The following is a 22,961-nucleotide window of genomic DNA, read 5'->3' on the forward strand; positions in this document are numbered from 1 at the left end:
AGCGTCAAGGTAAAGTGTTAACGAGTACAACACCGGAAGTACTTTTACACAAAATAAAAGCACCAAGGTCCGTTTAGCAAAAAAAACCTTTTAATTATGAAAGAATCAATCTGAGGTTTGGCGTGTGTATGTGTTGTTTCACTTGATGGCATTTGGCTTTGTAAAGCTCCGTAAACGTTTCGGGTGCTTTTTAATATCAGCAATAATAAACTACGAAACTAGAAAGGCAAACATTTAGTGCAACTAACACTATAAGTTTCCGCCAGCTAACTGGTTGTTTGCTTATATTGCCCCAAACCGCAATCACGCTGACCTAACAACGCGGTTGCTTAGCAACACAGTTTTGGCAGTCAACCGGAACATACATCCGAAATTAAACAGTAGCCTATTTAAAAAAATAATTTAAAAAATTGTTGCAGAACTGTTAGTGTACCTTGCCTTAATATATGCAGTTACTTTATCAAACCCCCGCGACCCTTGTGAGGACAAGCGGTTAGGAAAATGGATGGATGGATGGAATATTTATAGGAAAATTTAAGGGCAGGGAAACGGCACTTTTAGCAAACAAGCTGTCGTCAAAACTGTGAGCAATTTAAATGTGATTGGATGGATGGAAGAGTTGTACATTTTATATGAACTAAAAAAAAAAAAGCAATTCATATAATTTCGTTTTTGTAATTGGTGCAGTTAAAACGTGTATATTTTTCTTTCTTTCTCTTCTTTTTTAAGAAAATATATACACCACTTACAAAAGGTTTGGGGTATTCCGCTTCCAAGTACAACTTTAGGATGAACCTAAAATGCACTATAATTTTAAAGTAAAGTAAACATTTTGAAAGCACGTCCACACATTCCATTACCTTTTGCACAGTTTGCTCGTCTCTAGCAATGAGCTTTCAAAAGTTTAGAGGTCAAATTAGCTTGAAAGGTTACATTCCAGGTACCTCCTGACATTTCACCAAAAGTCCAATACTGAACCCATAACTCGAATCAGTCTTTCCAGTTTGTGTCTGTCTGGGTATGTAAATAAATCAGTTTTTTAATGAACGAGAATGACTCCGACAATTAACTACAGTACAACTATAAATGAATAACAAAGCGTCTATATCTCGAGTTTTAGTCACTATAGCTATTTGGCGCCATCTAGCGGTAACTACAAACATCACAATGACACCGTTTTATTTTTTTATTTTAGCTCATTACAGTACAGCTCTACGCGGTGATACAGTATACAAGAATTGGGAAAACATTGTAAGCTTGCATGTTCAAGGGAAGTGCGCAAGGACAATTGGGAAAAACACTCTACACCAGCTATCTCAGTAAAAGAAAAAAAAAGTTCTGCAATAAATAAATATAAATTACATGAGAAGACAAGGTCAGGTATCCATTAAGGCACATCTAACTTTCAAAAATGCACCTGCCAAAAACAGCTTATCAAGCAGTTTAAAAAGGAGCCAGACATTCTCCTTTCACTGAGAACCTTTACAAAATAAAATAACCCTGCCACAAGAAAAGTTCTGATGGTTTAAAAAAAAAAAAAAAACAGGCAGAGAGAGCATGCCATGGCTATCACAGTGCAACCTGAGCATCATGAACATTAGACATATTTGGACAATAACAATGAATGGAGATTATGGGCTCTTTATACAATTCAATTTGGTAGAATCAGGACCACGGTCACATAATGCCGGGAAACGGCAAGTGACCGAATGTCACACATTCAAAACGTCTGCATAGTTTTTGACATGACAAATCAAATGCAGTCACCTATGCGCACAATTTCGAATGACATTTCAGCATCATCGTCAATAGGAATGAATTGTAAGATGGGTTAGCATAAGTAGTGGTTTCCCATTCTTGTAAACAAAAATAGTGTGGACCAAAACTGCTGTATATTTACAAAAAAAAAAAATCATTTCATTGGTGACTGTACAAAAGGAATAAATACACACCGTGTACATGTGTTCACCCCAAAAGGCAGCGAAACATACTGCATGCATCTTCTAATCACATCTATTCAGATCAATGTGCTCAAGTATTTTTTTTTATAAAAAAAGCTTCAAACTCATGTGAGATGCTTCGTCTGCCAAAAACATCACAATTGCTTTCGTCTACAAAAATATTAAAATCTAATTTCTTTGCTCCCTGCTTGTCGCTAGCTGCCACTCTCGTGGGTACTTAAAAAAAAAATCATGTGAAAGACGACAGGAGAATTTTTTTGCAGCATTGTGTGAAGGAATAACTCCAACACAGAGGAAAAAAGCTGGTTTTAGAAATAGCTGGTGTTTTCTTTTTCTCAAAATGCAAATCATGGAAAAATAGAACAGTCTTGATATGTATGAAACTGACAAACTATTTACACAACATGAAACACATGGATAACCAAAAATAAACGAGTTTCAACAGAATTTTTCTCCTCTTCCTATAAATAAAACTAATGCCCATAAGTTCATCTTTTTTTGTGTTGTGATTTTTGTGTTTTGTATATAAAACAAAAACTATACAAATGTTAAAATAACACCCTTATGGGAAAAAAAACCCCAAATACATCTAACCAACGGATCTAAAGAAGATGGGAAAAAGGGAAGTCTGCCACTGGAGACAAATTCCGGGCGAGTGCCTTGCATAATAACTCTTGAGAGGTTAAACGAGAGCCATCACCAGGTTTCTTTCCTCCGGGAGTTGTGGCGGGAGCGTTTCCGGAAGGAGGGAAGGAACTTGCGTGGACGCCAGAGACTTCTGCGTTTTGGAATTGCAGCAGGGCTTGAAGAGCCGAGGATCGATGATCACCTCCCCGAAGCGGCCCTTGTACACGATCCCGCAGCAAATCTTTTGCCTGCAGATGATTTTTTTTTTAATAACATCACTCATTAACTGCCATTGATGGCTATAAACGTCAAAAATTCATTTGAAATATTTATATTAGTTTCATATTTTTTTCTCACTTTTGTTAAGAGTATGAAAACCTATATTTTTTTATTGTACATTTAGAACAGATGTGAAATTTGTGATTAATCGCGAGTTAACTAGTGAAGTCATGCAATTAAAAACTTTAATCGCCTGACGCACCAAATTTTGTATCTTTTTTTTATTCACTCACTGCCATTGACATGAAATTTCATTTTAACATTAAATTTTTTCCCCATTTTTGTTAACAGGAGTATGAAAACCTAGATTTTTTTTATCGTACATTTAGAACCGATATAAAATTTGTGATTAATCGTGAGTTAACTAGTGAAGTCATGCGATTAATTACTATTACAAATTTTAACCACCTCTTGACCCTAATTTTTAATGATCTTTTTTTTTTTAAATGAATTTATGGCAGTGAATGAGTTCAATTGCTCAAGACTTAATAAAGGGGGCGGTATTTGTCACACATTTCACTTCAACATAGCCTGAAACACAAGGCATTTCCGTTATGTAGTACTCAGTCTGAACACTAGGGGGCATTATGTAAAACAGTCTATCAAAGCAATGAAAACTAATTTTCTTACAGGACTGTAGTTTGCTGCCATTGGATGGCTGTGCCTTTAGCGGGGGACATTTTCTCACCTTTTCCAGTAGGAGCGGTCCAAGAAAGAGAAAGTGGAAGGTGAAGAGCGCCGTTGTTTGGACTCGATGTCTGAGCCGTCGTCGGACAGGTTACTGTAGCTGGGCGATTGGGCGGGAGACACGCTGGAGGTGGTGCTGTGGGCATCTGAGTCTGCTTGCAAAACAAAACATTTAGGTCAGGATGGGAGCTCTGATGCACTATTTGTCAAGAATTTCCATTTTTGTTTCATAATAATAACAGTTTACTCTCTTCCTTTGGTAGCGTTTCCCTTTGATTCACTGCTTCCAGTAAGTATGTATATGTCAATTTTTTGCTTCAATCCAATCAAATTCCAGCCTTATCGTGTTGCCAAGTCAATATAATCTACACAGAGCCTTCAGAAACAGCAACTTAACTCATTCACTGCCATTGACGGCTATGCTATTTCTATTAGTTTAACATTTTTTTCCACTTTTGCTAACAAAAGTATGAAAAGCTAGACTTTTTTTTTTAATAATCTTTTTTTTAAAGAAAATATTATTTTAAAAAATAGGGGCGTCAGGCAATTAAATTTTTTAATTGTAATTAATTGCATGACTTCAATAGTTAACTCACGATTAATCACAAATTTTATATCTGTTCTAAATGTACAATAATTTTCTTCTAGGTTTTCATACTCTTGTTAACAAAAGTGAAAAAAAAGTTAAACTAATAGAAATAGTTCAAATGAATTTTTGACGTCTATAGCCGTCAATGGCAGTGAATGAGTTAAACCACCAGTAATTGGACTGTTTCTTTCACCGACTGGATTTCAAGCAAGTTGGCCCTCAATCAATCAGCATTTTTCAGTCTCCCGATTGGCTGGTCAGAGAAAAACTTGTATCATCATCAGCATCATAGTTGCAATCTGCACACATCGGCTTTTGTATGAAAAAAAAAAAAAGGGGGGGGGGGCCTAAAAGCGACAATAGGTATAAAAGAGCAAACGTAACCATGAAAATTTCCAAGACGGACACACGTCGTCTCTCGCTCACAAATGTAGTTGAGTAAATAAGATGGACTCACTTTGTCTCTTTAGCTTGTGAAGCCTCTTCAGCTTGCTTTTCTTCTTGCCGTCGCTGTTCTTGATCTTTTTGGGTTTTGTCACTTTGAAGCCCGGTCCCGCTCTGGCATCCACCACCTGCGTCAAGTCAGTCAAAACAACAAGTCTGATAAGTGGACACAATGTTTAGAAAGGTGAAAAGCACAGGTGACGGGACAATACAAAAAGAAAACATTGTCAAGTAAAGTACAAAACCCTGAAAAAGTTACTTGAGCACAGTAATAAAAAAGTATTAATACTCTGTCACTTCCCATCAAATGTAACTTACATGGTTCCAGTTCTTCTTGGAGCCATTGGGCAGTTTCTTCCACCTCTTCACCAACAACACGCAGGCGTTGCAGATGTCCCCAACACGGTCCTCCGACAGCCTAGTAAATACATACAAGTTCAAGTAGCGGCTCTTCAACTACCTAAAGAATACTTTGCTTTCCAAGCGCCACCATCATGACCAACATGTTTTCAAGCACTTTCGGCAAATAGTCTGGGTCTTGTCAACTACGCAAGTTCCATCTCCACCGCTAAAATGGACCGACCTAAATGTGCTTGGAGGGTCCACAACTTCAGGATTATTAGTTGTACCAACTACACTGTCCTCATATAGTTGAATGAGCGTTAGCCAGTTTTGCTCACTCCGGTGAGATGACTGTCACCAGAGAAAGTAGTCACATGACATGCAGTTGGAGGAGGCTTGTTGAAGACATTTACAGTCAAACTCGGCCTATGTTTTTTTATTATTAACAAAAAATAAATTAAATGATTATTATTATTTAAAATAAGATTTTTGGGTTCGATACTATATCGCCACAGCTCAAGGCGCGACAATTAAATTGCCAATCAAGCCACGATTATTTTGATATTCGATTATTCATTCAAAGCCATTGTTTAACTTTAAATTGTCTAAATTCTCAGAATTCCAGCCCCTCAAGTAAAGATTCATATTTCTGTCATCCATGAAAGCAGACTTGTGTGATTATCTTTGTGTTTCGTCACAATAAGACATTTGCAAATGCCTGCTTTTACTTCGGCCAGCATTTTCGGACAACGGACAACATCAGTAACTGCATTTTCTGCACTCTCAATTTGAAATAATGACCTTTTTATAAATACAAAAAAATATAGATGGAAATGTAAAATGTTATATCTAATTCATTGATTAAAATAAAAAGTCAACAGATTATTGAAATCATACAATTGGAAACCACTGAAACATTATTCCAAGTTTGAAAATAAACACTGCACTTCAGTATAGGACAATACAAAAATACATGATTAATGATTTGCAGACACGTTTAACCATAATTACACCTAAACAAAAGCTGTACTGTAAAAAAATAAAGGAAAAAAATTAAACGACAGAACTGTACTTAGTGACTTTTCCACACTTTGACAGCAAAAAACAAGAATTAAAAAACAGCATAAATTTTAACATTACCCAAAACAGAGCCGAAACGTGTCTTCATATCGACTGCTGTCTGTGAAACGCGAGCTGGATGACTTGGTCTTGCAGATGCAACAGCCGTCGTTACTGCGGTAGATCTTTGACTTGTGAAAGCCAAACATAGTCTTCCTTCTTTTGCAGCTCAGTAAACACGTAAAAGTACCTGGACGAGAAACACACACAAACACACATTGAAAAGAGAGCTTGCACAAGGAGCGTATGCGCTGCACACTCTGGCGCTCTCCACCATTGTGCAGAGGGGGCGGTCCCCGCACGGAGCACACGTTAAAAGATGAAACTAATCTATCGTTTTTAACATACATGTTAAACTTGCATAGAGATATTTAGACATCCGAAAGCCAATAATCGGATTTGAATGGGCCACTTTTTGCACAAATCCAAGCATCCCATACCGATTTAAATGCAGCTCAACTATGGCTTCACAGGAAACCAAACATGACTTTTAAACCCAAACTGCAAGGCGACGTCCACCATCAACTGACAATGACGTCGCGCCCCCAGACAATCGTTAACACGTAAAATACTTCTGTGTAAAAAGCGCACATATAATTCTAAAAGTCCGTGGGTGTCATTCGACGACCGGGAGCAAAGACAGCAGCTCGCGTATCTCTCGGAGAAACAAAAAGCTACACGGAGCGATTTGTTGAAAGATCAAACAATTTGCTTTCAACACGGACAACTTCATTTCACTTTTATTTATTCACTCGAGTTGGTCGTGTTGGTCAAAAGGCGAAACGTCGCGTAAGAATCGGTGTTCCCTTTAAATTCAAACTTTTGCCCGCTAGAGCGCCAAATATGGCTCATTGTTGTTAGCCGTTAGCATGCTGGCTAACCCGCTCCCCACACCACGCCATGCTGCCATTCACTTCCATTGTCGGCGGCTCTTTGTGCAGCCCACTCGCCACTACAGACAACTCCACGGTCGACATTAAACAACGTTCCTAGCTCACTTCACCCTAAATACATTAGCATCATTTCACGAATGTCACTACCACATAAAGGAAATAAACGGATACTTACCGAAGAAAAAAACTTTGAATCTTCGTCGTTTTCTTGTCAAGCACTGCGCATGCTCCTTACTACGACTGCATACAGCTGGCCATTAAAATATGATTAGCATACAAAACCCCAATGAAGCGCGCGAGTGCACGATGACCATATATGGCGTGCAGGCGTAGGGTTTGAAATGGGCTCGACCAATCGGAGACTCGCAAAGTAAAGAGAATGCTGGGAGTTGTAGTGAACAGCTCGGCGGGAGCGTTGTTTACGGCTTATTTAAAACTATCATACCCATAAGCCACCTGGAGTACGACTTCAAAGATAAACAGGCATTTGACATGGCGCGAACGAGTTTGTTTACATGTTCCAGCTCGAAAGGAGCTCACACCGAGACCATTGTTAAACGAAATGTACTCGTCGAAAACATATATATATTTGAATGCTTTAGTAAAAAATAGTAATCTTTGGATCTTCCACATTGACTGGTGCAAATAAAAGTTCATACTTCACTATTACTATATTTGTAAAACAAGCCATGCATTCAGATTACTTTAGACAAGGTACATTTATATAAACCACATATGAGCCAGATTTTTTGGGTATCATTGGCCTAACATCATAATTGCTGAAGTCATTTTTGAAGGTTTAAAAAAATAAAAATCAGCCAGTTGCCTCAATTTAATTTAAGATTTGCATTGAAAATGCCATCGTTCCAGCGTTTTGGTCATAATTACAAGTTAAGATCTGCAAATTTCACCAAAATTACATTACAGATGCTTTTATTCTTGATATATTTGTACACTGTACATGGTCTCTCACTTAGTAAACACTACATTACACGGCTATTTCATAAATGTACAACAGTTTTTTGGAAAACAAAAATATATATCCTGCAAGATGCTCATGAATGAGTCATACAAAGGAGTTCATTCCAGACACTGTTGGCACAGAAAAGGAGTCCTTCAATTATCAAATCTCTTTGCTCTATACATACAAGTTCATGAGATGACCTCGTGTGACCTCAGGCAACCCTGACATAGGCTTTGTAAGCGGGGCACATTTTCTGCTGTGGGAATTGCATAGCAAGAAACCATGACAACAAAATCAGGTGTAGGGCAATAAAAACATTTTTGCTCCCATTATGGATGGCTGCAGAGAAGTAGGAGGAGATCAAGGATATTTTCTCCCGAGATGCTGACAGGGATTGGATAACGGCTGAGGATGGGCTGGTTGGAGCTATTTACATAAAGGCTGCCATTGTGCATAAAGTTGGGACCAAACATCTGTTGAGGAATTGGAGCACAAACCAATAGCACTTTGAAGGTGTTGTATCTTCCATTCGAGATAGTCTCAATTTCATGCAAGAAGGATCCTTTTTCTGCACTCAAGTTTCTTCACATAAAAAGGTCTGCATACATTTCCCAAGAAAAGGCTGCAATGGATGCGGCCTTTGCCTTCTTTAGTAGGTTCCACAATTCAACTCTGTCAGTCATACATACTTATAAAGCATACCACTACATTTGCTTTAAGCTCTGCATTATGACATTGGAATCCGAGTTGACAACAGAGCAAGCAACTTGACTGATTTTACAAAATAATACTGTTTTTCTCTGACAAAATATATTAACAGTTTTGAACCCCACAACCCCTTTAAATACAGCCATAGTCAGCAGTTCACTCCATCAATGAAAATATTAAGCTTTTGATAAAACGTATCACAAGGTCATTATCAATAATATGGAAAAACATGGTTCATTAAAGAAAACATGTTTGAAACATGACCACATTATTGAGGATAAAAACTACAGATTTGAAAAGGCTCATTGCACTTAATACAATATATGGCAAATGTAACAGTATCTTTCACATAAGCCCAAGTATGTCATGTTAAGAGTCTGTTCCTGCATATAAAAAGTTTCACTGAATTGGTGCAACCAGTGGGAAGCTGGTTTGGTTTAAATGCCGACACCTTTAATGAGCGATGCCTCTAGGGTGATGTTGAACTCCTGCAGAGTTTGAAGGACACGAATCAGAGAGTTGACCAGCGAGCGGTCCTTGATCAGCGCGGCGTCCTCGTACATCTGCGTTGTGATTGGACAATCTGCGAGAAGCGCGATCCAGTGATGTAGCAAATGGTCCCTGAGAGAAAAACAGAACAAGGGGCAGACTCAACAAAAATGCACATCCTTATCATATAGGTATGTTAACAATCACGGCATTACATGTTATTTTTTATGATTTACTCAAGACAAACTCTTAATGTTGGTGATTAAATTGATGACCAGATTGAGCTTGAGCACTTTTTTTTTATTTAAACGTTAATATTTGGACATCGTAGTGCCATTGCAATCATCAGTAGGTTTCTTAAAGTTACCCAATAATGACAGGGTGGACAGCACTTTCAGGGACACATGGAAAATGTTCAATATGATTGTGAAAATAGAATATGCATGATCCAAATGACTTTTTTAATATTAAATTGTGAAAAATAAAACCATGTAAAATATGATTTTGTGTAATTTACCACATACTAAACACACAGTAATTAGCAAAGTAGTATTTCTTTAATAAAAAACAAGAATTAAATAAATAAATTAATACAATTTCAGCCTTTTTTGGCCATTAACTCCCAGCCATTTTCACTGAAGCAACCCCCTTTGCTCCGACTGTTTTACTGGATTTTGACTGATTTTGCAAGGCCCACAGAATATTGTGTTCTATTGCTATAAAAACCATGCAACCTACCAAAAGAAAGATTATAGTCTCTTCTTTGATCAGGGAAAAAAAGTAAATTTCTATCTGTTTCTGTTTTGCAGCAATTAGCATTAGAATATAGCCAGGTTGCATCATTATTCACAAATCTGTTTAAAACAGTGGGGGAAACGACTTGTTGCAACATGGCCCTAGTTGATCTCTTACACTCTGCTGCCACCTGCTGGCCGTTTTTGTAATCACTACCATTGCTTCATGCATTTTCTACAGTTCAGAGGCTGCCCCAAAGCCTTCTGTATGCTCTAGCATTTAAAAAAAAAAACATAAATGCATCTTTGGGAGCAAATGAGTTAATATGTTGTTGTTGTTGTTGTTTTTTATCAAGTGACATCTTGTCCATTTGGTAGATGCTTATAATTTTAAAATTGTTAATAAGGAAACACTAGCTAACATTTGTAATAGATGCTAAAGAGTAAAGTGAATCAACATTCATCAATGAATTAAAGAGTGAAGTGAATCAACATTCATCATTGAATTTTCGGGAGTTGTTAACTACAAACAAATGTTTACTGCCTACCTTGCACCCAAACAAATGAGCATCTGGAACTTTCCGTCCTTGCCAATGCTTCTCGACGTGCTGTTGATGGCGCGCATGAAGCGGCAGAAGTGACGCACTCGACTTTGCCAATTCTCATCCGGATTCACCTCCCGCTGCTCGGCGCTTTCAAAGTACACTTGTGCCTTTTCTGTTTCATGAACACAAGATTTGTAAAATGCAGTACAGAGCAAATATGTTCTTTAAAGGAGAGAGTGGCTCTTACCCAAGAAGTCCCAGATGAAGACATTTTTAAAGAGTCGAGGTGATTTAAAACCATGCTGGAAAACCTGCTCCAGAGCCCAGACGAGGCCAAACTCCCCGCAAAGGAGAAGCGTCAAACTGCCTCTCTGTAAATAGCAGAAACAATAGATCTGATTTCTATTTACTTCCAAGTCAATGTTAACAAGAGCATTCCATTACATACAACTATTTGGAGACCATTGTTTCAAAACACAATATCAAGTCCGCCAGTATCGAGTACCATGTCGATTGCAAGGCGAAACATACATGTGAAAAGGTGTGCAGAGCATATAAGTAATAGTACAAGACTTTTATGATCTGAAAATTATCTGGCTCAGATCAAGGATCGGGATTTTCTTGAACAATATGTACTTTGTACGAGTATAATGAAAAACTATTTCGACCTGTAAGCCACAAAGTGAACCATGCACGGGAAAACTGTGACCTTCTATTGTGTTTTGGGGCTGCACATACAGTACAATGTACTTTATTTTTTATTGAACTACAAAAACATGGTGTGATTGTCAAGGAAGAAGCTGAATGCCATTAAGAGTCAGTGTAAACGGGCAATATTTTGAGAGATTTGTGGCAATGATTCATCAGTTAGGTTGGAGACATTTGAGTATGCCTGTTTTGTTAAAAACAGATAACTGTGACTCTTCAGTGCAGAAGGAAGTTTGTCAGAAAAGAAGATAAATGCCTATAAAATCAATTTCCACTTATTAAACTCCTTAGTCAGCTCATCGTTGTATTCACTACAGCACTCATGAATTAATTAGCTTTGAAAAAGTTGGGAAGATGCTGTAACCACACACTTGTTTGCTTTTGTGAGGTATTAAAGGCTTTTTGTCTGGTTGGGGGTCAGTGTGAGCACAGACTTTGATGTGGACGGCTGGCGTTAGCAACATATTCTACAGTTATTATCAATGAGAGTGTCATAAATTAGCTTTTTTTTAATAGCATATTCAATTAGTATTACATCAACATGAACGATGCAGTGTTAGGTAAATGAAACGAGATGGTGTTTTTGTTTTGTTGTTTCCCCCCCTCAAACGTAGACAGATTCAAGCATTCTGCCCAACAGCGATGATAAGAAATTACACCAAAATCCAAAGCCGCCTTTCAATTCAGTTGAATTGGAATGATCTGTTTTGGTGCTGAATACCATCGACTCAAAACATGGGAGACCACTAAGCATCATTCTACAGTAGGTCAGACAATTCATGTGAGATTTATAACAGCTGATTCATTTAAACTTTAATATGTTTTTAACAGTCCGAAAGAGCCCACAGAGCGGCTCGGGGGTCGCCAGAGGACGATGCTGCTTCGCAACTTGGGTGATGAATAATAGAAGGACATGATGGGGGGCTTGTCTAGACTACTGTCTCCCACCTCCTTTTCTGGTTTGTGGAAGTGCTTCACGATGCCGTTGATGGCTTCTCCCACTCCCTCCTGGATTTGACCTGTGTTTAACTCTGCCAAAGGAGAAAGAAGACCGGGTTGATGAGAGAAGTCGCATGGAGGGGAAAATACTGAGCACTGAAAAATAACATCCCTAATGACCTTAATATGTGATTATTTTGTCTGTGGTCCTCCTCTTACGTATCAAACCCTAGCAATAAATTAGATTGTATTAAAATAAACAATACAGATCTGATTTGTTATACATTCATTGTTCTTTATTCTAGGTTTACGCTTAAGTTAAGATAAAGTAAAGGCTAATAAAACATTAAAGAATACGAAAGATGGTACGTTTTTGTACTCAGTTACAGTTGTTAAGTTACTTGTAAGCGTTCACGACAAAAGTAAAATTTCTGCCTAACAAGTGTGTTGTGAACAATAGTATAATACAAAAACTAAAGTGCAGATTACAACAATAATGCAACTTTTTAGTTTTAATGAAACATGATATGTAAGCATGTGGACTGCATTTCTTAAAACACTGAACTTAGCCAAACAGTCTTTAAATAAATAAATAATGCATTTATGGATTAAAAAAAAAGTTTAATGATTTCCAGTTAGTAATATAACACATACTCAAGTGCAGGTAAAGTAAGGAGAACAAATATCAGCTTTTTATTGCAGATTTTATGACGTAACATGTTCCGATTTTAAAACGGGGAAAACAGCCAGGAAGCATTCCAAGTGGTGACAACAACGTCGCATCAGTCAAATGTTTCGTCAGTGTCCTCAATTTTACTCCTGAAATCAGACGAGGCAACATATTTTGCCGCTGACAACTTGGCTGAGGACTGCAAATCATGTGACCGCAGAATCCATTTTGATTTGCTCGCTGCTAAAATGACGCACACCCAATGAGTTTTGTACCTCGCAAGGTGAAAAACAAAACTCACTGAAAAATGATGCACAAAAAGCCTTAATCACAGCATTGACAATTTAGCAGCACTGTCAATCTATAGAAATCCACCTGCAGGAGAATTTATCTGAATGTTTATATTTAAAAAAATTGGGAAGGAACATTGAAGTGGGACTGCACATGGGACAGTGTTTTATATTATACTGTACCGTCTACCAAGTATACAAAATAAAAAATTGGTTGTTTGGAATTCGGCAAAGTTGTATGCAGCTGTTTCTTACTTGGCTTGCTATTTGGTGAGATGGTCACAAATCTCCTCCTCATCCCCGGCGACTGCTGCATTGGCGGTGTGCGACACATCCTCTCGTCGTTCTCCGTGCTGGGCGTCATGAGTTCGCCGACGAGGATCCTCTCCAGGCTGCCGTCATCCACGCCCTTGCCCAGCCACCGGCCGCACGGAAACCTACCCAGCAAACAAACAAGCTTGTTTGTCTTGTGCTTTTTGGTCAACGCAATGTTGAGGCGAACTTTCCTCGAAAAGCTGAGCTTACTTGTATGTGTGTCCTGTGATCTCATTACGGACCATAACGTATTCCACTAACCACTTGGCGTAGAGACCTGTGTTATCGTGACCCATCTGCACTGTGGTCAACTTGCCCAGGTTCTGGCACTGGAAGAGAAGGAGCATGTTCTCTTCAAACTTTGGGTCAACAGAGAATACATAAAATACTCAAAAATTGTACTCAAGTAATATTTCAGTTACTTTAGAATAATATGATTCTTTTTCTTTTTTTAAAGAGAGAGAGCAATGATGATGACATGTCAAATCGGTAAAATTACCAAATGAACAATACTGAGCTCTCCAGAGAAAAAAAAGAAGAAAAAAATAATAATAATAATTATATGATTCAAGTAAAAGTCCTCCAAATTACTTGGGAAAAATACTCAAGTACTGAGTAACCAGTGAGTAATTTCTGATATATATTTTTAAATTTAGAGCATGAATGGATTTGTCATTTGCTACTAACAAGTGTGTTAAAACATTAAATAATCAACATGTACAAAAAGTCAGAGCAAAGAAAGGACATATAACGTTTATGCTCATGTGCTTTATTTTAGCCTATATCTAACAAACGTCAAATGTCAGATCTAAAAATGAAAGCACTCTATCTAAAATACAACCACTGAAAATGTATTTTCAGGAATTTGTGTCAGAACATAAAACTCAAATATGAGACAAACCTCGAACGTGATCTCCTGAGTGTTCCTGGGGACCTGCAAGACGCCCGTCTCGGCCAGTTCACCTGACACGCACACCCAAGGATTGGCTGTAAACATGGAGCCGCCCAGCTTCTTACTGGGAATCACCACCACGTGATAGGGGATCACTAGGAGGCAAAGAACATAAATATCAGCGATTTCAAGATGAATCAAACACCAAACCAAAGAGTGAATTTTGTGAACTCACTGATGGTGGTGAAGACATTGGTGAAACAGAAGTAGTCCACTGCGTTGAATGACAGGAGATGGTAGAGAAACTGCTCTTTCTCTTCGTCACAGCGCAGGAAGGCATACCGCTTGTATAGTTTTCTAACATTAAAGTGGATTGAAAAAAATTATAATTCAGATTACTTCATTCTTCGAATTATGTATGTACAGTTGATCATAAAAGGGGTGGAAAGTTTTCGTGTATTTTAATTCAGTTTTAGGAAAATTTCCATCGAAAGTTAAGATGGAGAATTTAAGAAACATTCAAATTTGGAAACTTTCTATGGGAATGAATGGAAATGCGATTGAAATGATTAGTCAACAAGTTGACTTTACTACTCCATATCGACATTTAACACTTGTAGTCAATCTCTAATGACACATTTTTGAATTCTCTGACTTTTGACTGGCCTATCTGACTCCCACAAATAACAACAAATACAATTTGTGATTTTCATTTCTAATAATTTCTTTATATGCCTACTTGTCGAAACAAAGTAAAGGCATACCATTCGTTACAAGAAACCGGCCCGTGGAACAAAACAGTTTCCACTTCCCTCGAATTTTCCACTCAAATCGACTATGCGACGGCTCGTGATTCTAAACACTTCTAAATTGGGGCCTTTCTATGTCAAGGTACCACTATGCTTGCATGAAATCTAGTTATGTACCGTTGTTATCAGGATTAGGATAAAATATACACTCCTTTTAAGTTACCTATCAAAAGCCGCAATTCAATTTTGTAAATTGGTGCTTTATTCCTGCTAATTCCCATGTAAAGTTTCTAACATTGAAAATTCCCAAAATATTGCAACCTCTTGTTAGTTCATTTGCCAAAGTTTATTTAGAGCAAATTGTAAAAAAATAAATAAAATAAATACAGAACGTAAGGTCAAAAAGGCAGACAGAAACCCTCCTGACCTAGTTCATCACCTACCATATCCATTATGAAGTGATGTTGATGTGAATTATTTATGCGACGGCAGACTACTGTGTGATGTTTAGCCGTTTCAGAGAGTGAATTAATTATACATGAGTGGATCACATCTTCAATTCTTGTGAGTAAGACATTCTTCCACAAACATGAAGTAGGTTGGCTATGATCTTTCAGTGCCAGAAAACAAATAATATTGTTGTTCTGCTCACTTCGTTAGCTCGAGATCGGACAGCAGCTGCTTCAGGTGTCTGGAGAGCAACTTCTTCTCCATGGAGAGGCGAACCCAAGCTCTGGCCTTGCCCACGTCCGTCTTGATCTCACTTATGTTTTGAATGTGTCTAGAGGGGAAAAAACGGTCATGTCAGAAAAGCCTTGTACAAAAGGAGAAACACAAATATTAATCTGATATCACCATTAAAACATTAAAGTGAACCCACACATATTTGCAGCTAAGCATTCGCTAATTTACGGATTTTCCGTTACTCACTCTTGTTTGTGCTCAGGCTGAAGTAAATGAAGTATTTGGAGCCATCTTTTTACCAAGGAACTACGATGAAGTGGATTGGGAGTGTTTGCTACCATTTGGTAGCATTTGCAGGCAATTATAAATCATTTTAGGTGGCATAAATTACTTTTTGCTATTCGTGGCATGGCACAGATGTAGCACATGATTGCAGACCTAGCGTGTTGTGTATTGTTTGAGGTTTTTGTTTTCCGTTACATCCTTTTAAAACTTTTAATTTGGTGTTATGCCTCAAAAAGGTTCCTGGTCGTGGGACTGTACGAGTCGACATTTGTGTGTGTCATTGCTGCAAGCCACTATCATGACTGTAATGTCCAGACACATTCCCTTCCACTCCACCTGTGCCAGAAGCTTGTCTGCTCTCCTCTGCCTTGTACAGCGCCCTGGCCCACCACCCCACCCCTCCTCATGTCTCCATCCTTTACATTCAGTGAGTAACCCACTTTCTCTGCACGGCATCGCCATGGCAACAGAAGTAACATTTACATGACGGACAAATATTCCAGTGAGCTATTGCCCAGTTGTGAGATTGCACCATTAGCATATTTATCAATCATCTGAACATAAATATCAGTTACATGTTATGACAAAGGGATGAATTATTACAATTCATTAAGGGATGTTTGACAATTGTTTTTGTATTCTGAGTCAGAGAATGTCTTGGCGTCCACACTGAGTTGGGGGTGCAGAGGGCGTGTCTTTCTAGAAGCACAGCTCTGTGTATGTGTGTGTGACCTGACTTAACCCGGCGGGCGTGTGTGGCAATTAGGCTGGAAGTAATGTACTGATACACAAACACAAATGCAGACGCCTCACGGTGACAGTTCTGCAGCCATAGAATGAGTATCACCACACTGGCACACAGATACACAGAACAAACAGATAATTGATCTTTTAAGTTTAATTTCATAGTGACAAATTTAACGATGACTTAAAACACGGACCTCATTTGTGACTCAGCTACTTACTAAACACAGTGAAATTAATTGAAATGCTATTAAGCTGTCCCATCACTCCCAAAAATTTGAATTGTTTTTGTTGTGGGTATTTAATAAAGGAAAATTTATTAACATATAAAAAACTAGGGGTGTCAGGCGATTCATTTTTTTAAATTGTAGTTAATCGCATAACTTCAATAGTTAACTCGAGAGTAATCGCAAATTTAGTATCTTAATAAAATTAATTTTTTCATACTCTTAACATAAAGGTGGGAAAATGTTAAACTAAGAGAAATATGGCTGCATCTTTTAGTCATTGATAAAGTTATTTCATAATAATTCACAAAATTATGTTAAAAATATGTACTGTACTGTACTGTACTGTGTGATATTGATTTGTGTTGGTAATTTTTCTGCCACTAGATGGCATTTGTAAGACACTGGTGAGAACTCAGTGCATTTCTCTTTTCATATTAAAAGCTATTTAATCTTTAACATGAAGTAACTTGTGAAATTTTTCACATTTTCAAAATTATAAAATACAGTTTGACCCCAGTCTCCACAAATATATGTATTACTATTACATTTATTACTGCTAAATTTTGACGTGGACGGGTCTGCTGCACTGCGACTGGAATTCCCCCAGTAAAGGTTTTCCAAGTAAAGGGCATCATTATTCGCGCGTTAAAAAAATTTGTGGCGTAAAAAGGCACTTTAAATTAACTTAAAATTAATGCACTCATTTTTACATCCCTAATAAAAATATAAACGTATGTTCAATCTTGGATACAAACATGAACCCTATTGCTCTTTTCTATACTCTTTCTTCCTCACCTCATGTCCTGGATCAGGGACACTTTAAGGGGGGGCATGGCAGATCCACCACCATCCGATTTCCGTCTTTCAGTGTCGTGAATAAAACCTGACACAGAAACATATGCCAGGTTATGTTTTCACTCTCACCTGTTTTCATGCAAAGTCAATGTCAGGATGTTCTCTACCTGGAGGTCCCAACCCAGCTGGGGTTGCACTTTTCTTTTCTTTGCTTTCCTGGTAATGCAGCAGGTGGGACCATAGAGCTGATTTCCCCTAAAAATTGAAAACGAGGTTTAAAAAAAAAAAAACACCTGCAGGGCCTGTGTTGAGTCCTGTGCAGCCCGGTAAAACTACCATGTTGTTTTCCTGACCTGTTTAACCTGCAACCCGTGGCTCCAGATCCTCTCCAACAAGTCACACAGACTGGCAATCAGAGTGTTCTCTTCCACACCAGTGATGCTGACTTCGACATGACCCAACTCCACTGCCTCTCGACCCATCTTCTCAACAAGCATACGTTTGGTCTGCAGGGTAATGGACAACCAATAAGCGAGAGGTCAGTTTTTGTTTTTTTTTTACTTGAGAATTTATTCGTTGATATATTATATTGAAAACAGTTATCTGTACTTCTACTTAAGTACAGAGTGTGCTTACTTGATGTTTTACAGATGAAAATGGAACACCAAAGAGTGCAAACAACATGTGCAAACCTTGATCCGGCACTCTTTTAGTAACCCCTCGACAAACTTCCAGTTGGTCTGAGCGATGACAGAAGGTGACAGGTTGGACAGTTTGGGCTGTCTGATGGTCGTGCCCAAGTTCCGCGCTTCTTGGATGTATTTCTGTTGAAACACAAACTTCTTTCAACATCTAAAAATAAAACTGTGCCAAAGTAACACTAGAGTTAGCATTTCATTTTTAAAGAGGAAACAACAGATCTACATTTAGTGGGATACAAATTCATTGTTATAGGGACACTTGACTCATTGACCCATTTTAAGCAGTACAAAGTTAATATTTTGTCCTGAATTAATTTGGGGGAGCACGAACATCTTTACCAGATAAAAATGCATGAAGTGTTGTTAGAATGCTGTTCAACATTCAACAAGGAAACTGTGAGTAATTCTGCAAGAACAGAATTAATTGAAGCGGCCATTAATCTATGCTAGGTTTGTTTGTTTCCCCCGGTGTCTGCGCTTCCTGGTTTCGTCACAGCTTCATGTCCCACCCTAAACAACGCCTGATTGGTCCGACCTAAAAAAAGGTCGGTTGCAAAGGTATCAGCTGGAGATGGATTTGTGAACAAATACTGTGAGAATTCAGTTTGCTGGTAATGTTAAATTTGATAACTTCATTATTTTTCATGTACATTTAACACCTTGTAAAAACACATTTTCCCACTTATTGCCGACTGAAGATGACATCACCTGTGCTGAGGAAATAGGTAAGAACCAATCACGGCTCACCTGATGTCTGGGTTTGGTCAGCAAACTGAACCATGATTGGTCGTTACCTGTTTCCTCGGGACAGGTGATGTCATATTCAGTTGACAGCAAGTAAAAAAAATAGTTTTGAAAAGTATTAATTGTTCATGAATAATAATAAAGTTATCACATTAATTATAGACAAAATATGATCTTTTTACTGTTGAAAATGGCTCAATGAGTCAAGTACAGTATCCCTTTAAATTAATAGCTCTCAAATGGTATTTGAAAGTGAGCATTATTATCCTTCAAGTTTAAAAAAAAAACTGTCTCATATAGGAGAGTGTACAGGTGTGTCTAAAGAGGTGGCCGTTGAAAAATCCTTGTCATCGTGCTGTTACTGAACAATCCACATCCATGAGACTACAAATTGCTTTGTAAGGATTTCACTGGTGCCAATTAATGCCAATTAAAGTGGTCTTATATGACACAGAATCTCAGGCAAAGCTGGTCTGATGGCGGAGGAAATGGGAAAAATCACTAGCGCAGCTCATGTGGTCTGAGCATGAAGGCCTCACCAAAGGCCAGCACATACCACATCCACAGTCACCGACTTTAGACAGGGCTTGAAGGACTGCAAGTGCCAGTAGTAGTCAAGAAACAGCAGGAGCTGCAGCTCCGGAAACAAACACTCAACATGCTGAGTGTGCGAGCATGAGTGCAAACAAAGAGAAAAAGACAGAATGACAAAAGAGATGATGAAAAGACAGAACAAAAATAAGAAAGCAAAGTAAAAGAAAGGATCATGCAAAAAGAACACAAGAAAGCTGAGGCCGTCGGTGTGCTTGAAAAGAGGGACGCTCACTTCTCTCTGGTCATTATCCAAATAAAGGTGCTCGGCGTGCTGCTTTTGGCGGTCCCGCCTCCTCCACTGGGCAGGAGCGCTCCTCTTGGCCCATCTGGAACAAAAAACATGGAATAAATGGCGTGAGCTAAGAGGAGGGAAACATCAGTAGAACATGCAAGTGGTGCAAAATAGTCACTTGTAGCTAGTGGGCCCAGAGGAGAGCACATCAGACTGCAGTCGTGGGAAGAAGCCTTGCTCGTAACGTCCTTGGCCGATTTTCATGTCCAGGAGATGCGGATGGAGGGCAGTGTGGTCGATCTTCATCACTCTCATCTCAATGGCCTTCTCTGTGAGGAAAATATTCATTCTTCATCATCATGTCCTCTGAATAAGGTTGCAAAGTTATGTTTTAACATTGGAAACTTTCCATGGGAATTAATGGGAATTAACAGGAGTATCTGGAATTAAATTGGGAATTTACGTAATTGAAGATGGCCTCTTAATGGGGAACTTAAATATAGTTGGGGGAATTATTATTATTTTTTTGCAGAATCCTTACTAAAATATTATAATTTCATGCAAATGCAGTGGTGCCCCAACATGTTTCTTTGTAAGATTTGGATATTGCTGCCACTCAAGTGAAATGAAGTGAAGGTACTATAATGCCCTCACCTGTGGGATAGGACAGCTTTCTATTTTGTATATATGTCTGCTTATGATGAAACTAGGGCTGCAGCAAACAAATTATTTTTATAACCATCCTTTATTCATAAAACAGGAAATTATTTCATATTCTCAGTAAAGAAAATGCACCAATATAAATTCATTAGTTACAGGTTTGATTCATAACGTCAGAAAATAGTCAAAAAATGTTGATCGTTGTTTTCCAAAGTAAAAGCAATTTTTTCAAAATTTTGATTAAACACTGGCCATTCAATTGACATTTTAATGGATTCTTTCTGGCTAAATCAGAAAAATTACAATTAATTGATGTGCTTTGACAGTTTACGAAATGTACTTTGTTACTTTGATGCTCACCTGTCTGTTTACTACTAATATTGTCTAAATTTGGGGATTTTTGCTTGATTTCACATGAAACATGATTAACATGTAGAGGGCCCACTGTGATAACGATTGCAGACTAACAATATTGCATCAAAAATGAAAGAATACTGTATAGGCTTGCTTGAACAGACAGATTTAGCCTCATAAAAATTGTAGCATAAATAGAACACTAATGTCATAAATTGCGTATTATTAGCATTTGTTTTAAACAAAAACATGGATTATCCCAAAAACTCTGAAAAATTCGAAAAAAACAATGTCATTTTTAGATTGATGATCAAAATAATCTAAAACCACAGAAATTTTCCTGGCAGCAAAACGTGTTGACCAGTGTAATCAATCAGATAATTTGGGGGATTTATTTTGAGAATTTACACTATTGTAAATCAAATAAGGTCTCAAAACAATTGCCAAAATAATGACGATTAATCAGTGTACCTTGACAAAACAAAATGTCTCCATTAAATGAACCTCAATTCCCACTGAAAGTTTCCAATTCCCCAGCTCAACTTCCCAGCCCTCATCTTACTTACCCGCCTCTTCAATGTTTGTACACTTCTGGTACATGGAAGTGCGCAGGGTGGGTGTGCGGACGTTCAGCATGCGGACCTTATCGACGCGGCTGTCAAACACCCTCAGCGTGTGCTCCTTGTCCTCGTCATCATGGCAGAGGATCTTGCTGTCGATGAAGGAGGCAAACATCTGTGTCTCCAGGAAGCGAGACAGAAAAGGTAGGTAGGGCTCCGGCTGGTCGGACAGGAAGGAGGCCTACAAACGTGCACAAACACGCAAATGTACACAAACATAAAAGGCTGTTCAGTATGAAATGAAATGGGATAACTGTACAGTAAACCCCTTTTATGACAGGGAATACATTTCAGAGATACCCCTGAAAAGCCACAATATGGAAAGACCGTACACAGCACTCTAAAAACGGTTTCTTTAAAATAGTTATACCCCTCCTAAAAATGACATCACAGCCACATCCTCCCACTGTTTCCATAACTTTCTGTAGGAAAGCTATGGAGGCTTACTTCCCTTTCTTTGTACTCCTTTAATTCAAAATGACATCCAAAAGCCCGCAATGTGGCATTTTGACTCCTTTTCGGTGATGTTTTGCTCAGTAAAGGGCAGCAACCATTCTATTCATGGCGGCATACATGGAAATAGTGCTTCCAAATGCCTTACGCAACATCTCACCTTATCAAAGTTCTGCATCTGGTCCCGATTGGTGAACCATGACTCCTTATCCTGACTCGGCTGGATCACAAACACCTCGTAGTCAGCAAACATCTGGGTGAAGCGGTTGGCAAAGACCTCGCGCACGTGGATGTTGATCTGGTGCATCTTGAGCTCCTCTTCGTCGCAGTGAAATCGTGCATCCTTATTGCCGCCGGCGTCCTCTCGAGCCTCAAGCTGATGTGGACATGTGCATGTGTGAAAAGCAAGTCAAATGCAGCATACTCGGTAATAGCGAAAGGGTGTAAAAACAGCTTTGCTGCCTTAATTGAAAACTCAGCATTGAGTGCAAGCGCTTCAGTGAAGACAGTTATGGAAAGTTATGACTGTGTTTTGAATGAAAATGAGCTGACAAAGCTGCACAAGACATCATTTACTTCACAAATGAGCCTTCCATTTATCTTGATATCAATGCTTTTTCTACTGTACAAAACAAAAAAGACCATTTAAATGGACAAAGGCACAATAAGCATAATGTATATTACAGTAAAAATCTAAATAAAAACATTCCATTCAGTATGGTGCATTCACCAAATGCACATCCTAAATTTGTATTTCATGTTTTTTTGCAAGTGAAATTTCAACACATACCTAAATTTTATTTCAAATAAATGCAATATAACAAGTAGCACGTCTTTGGTGCACTGAAAACCCCTCCATAAATGTCTATGACGTGTGTAAATGGTTCCCTCTTGTGTTCACTTGGAGTTACTGCAGTATTC

General features: G+C 38.3%; 2 protein-coding genes across 7 annotated transcripts in view; both read right to left on the bottom strand.

Moving 5' to 3' along the window:
- Positions 1–1,172: 1,172 nt before the first annotated feature.
- sinhcafl (SIN3-HDAC complex associated factor, like) lies at positions 1,173–7,246 on the bottom strand. Of its 3 annotated transcripts, XM_077564929.1 has the most exons (6): positions 7,117–7,246; positions 6,070–6,238; positions 4,906–5,005; positions 4,601–4,715; positions 3,556–3,709; positions 1,173–2,836 (listed from the first exon to the last, which is right to left on the bottom strand). In XM_077564929.1, exons 2-6 carry the CDS (start codon positions 6,195–6,197, stop codon positions 2,644–2,646), a joined length of 690 nt encoding a protein of 229 aa, XP_077421055.1. In that variant the 5' UTR covers positions 6,198–6,238; positions 7,117–7,246; the 3' UTR covers positions 1,173–2,643. The 3 variants fall into 3 exon arrangements, with proteins under 3 accessions (XP_077421055.1, XP_077421054.1, XP_077421053.1); XM_077564928.1 differs by lacking the exon at positions 7,117–7,246 and having other exon boundaries at positions 3,556–3,706; positions 6,070–7,090; XM_077564927.1 differs by lacking the exon at positions 7,117–7,246 and having other exon boundaries at positions 6,070–7,090.
- Positions 7,247–7,857: 611 nt separating this feature from the next.
- The window catches only part of dennd5a (DENN/MADD domain containing 5A), a 37,143-nt gene continuing 22,039 nt past the window's right edge, over positions 7,858–22,961 (bottom strand). For 2 of the 4 annotated variants that reach the window (XM_077564089.1, XM_077564088.1), the window contains 18 exons: positions 22,201–22,416; positions 21,534–21,768; positions 20,132–20,282; positions 19,954–20,047; positions 19,684–19,788; positions 18,375–18,506; positions 18,036–18,188; positions 17,850–17,937; positions 17,683–17,770; positions 15,597–15,725; positions 14,431–14,552; positions 14,205–14,350; positions 13,514–13,632; positions 13,244–13,425; positions 12,038–12,120; positions 10,629–10,752; positions 10,385–10,553; positions 7,858–9,234 (listed from right to left, as the gene is read on the bottom strand). In XM_077564089.1, the coding sequence (XP_077420215.1) occupies positions 9,051–9,234; positions 10,385–10,553; positions 10,629–10,752; positions 12,038–12,120; positions 13,244–13,425; positions 13,514–13,632; positions 14,205–14,350; positions 14,431–14,552; positions 15,597–15,725; positions 17,683–17,770; positions 17,850–17,937; positions 18,036–18,188; positions 18,375–18,506; positions 19,684–19,788; positions 19,954–20,047; positions 20,132–20,282; positions 21,534–21,768; positions 22,201–22,416 (2,520 nt within the window). In that variant the 3' untranslated portion in view covers positions 7,858–9,050. The remainder of the gene's footprint in view (positions 9,235–10,384; positions 10,554–10,628; positions 10,753–12,037; positions 12,121–13,243; positions 13,426–13,513; positions 13,633–14,204; positions 14,351–14,430; positions 14,553–15,596; positions 15,726–17,682; positions 17,771–17,849; positions 17,938–18,035; positions 18,189–18,374; positions 18,507–19,683; positions 19,789–19,953; positions 20,048–20,131; positions 20,283–21,533; positions 21,769–22,200; positions 22,417–22,961) is intronic. The other 2 variants (XM_077564091.1, XM_077564090.1) reach the window with 1 other exon arrangement.

Source organism: Vanacampus margaritifer, chromosome 4, assembly GCF_051991255.1.
Source record: "Vanacampus margaritifer isolate UIUO_Vmar chromosome 4, RoL_Vmar_1.0, whole genome shotgun sequence".
NCBI lineage: Eukaryota > Metazoa > Chordata > Actinopteri > Syngnathiformes > Syngnathidae > Vanacampus > Vanacampus margaritifer.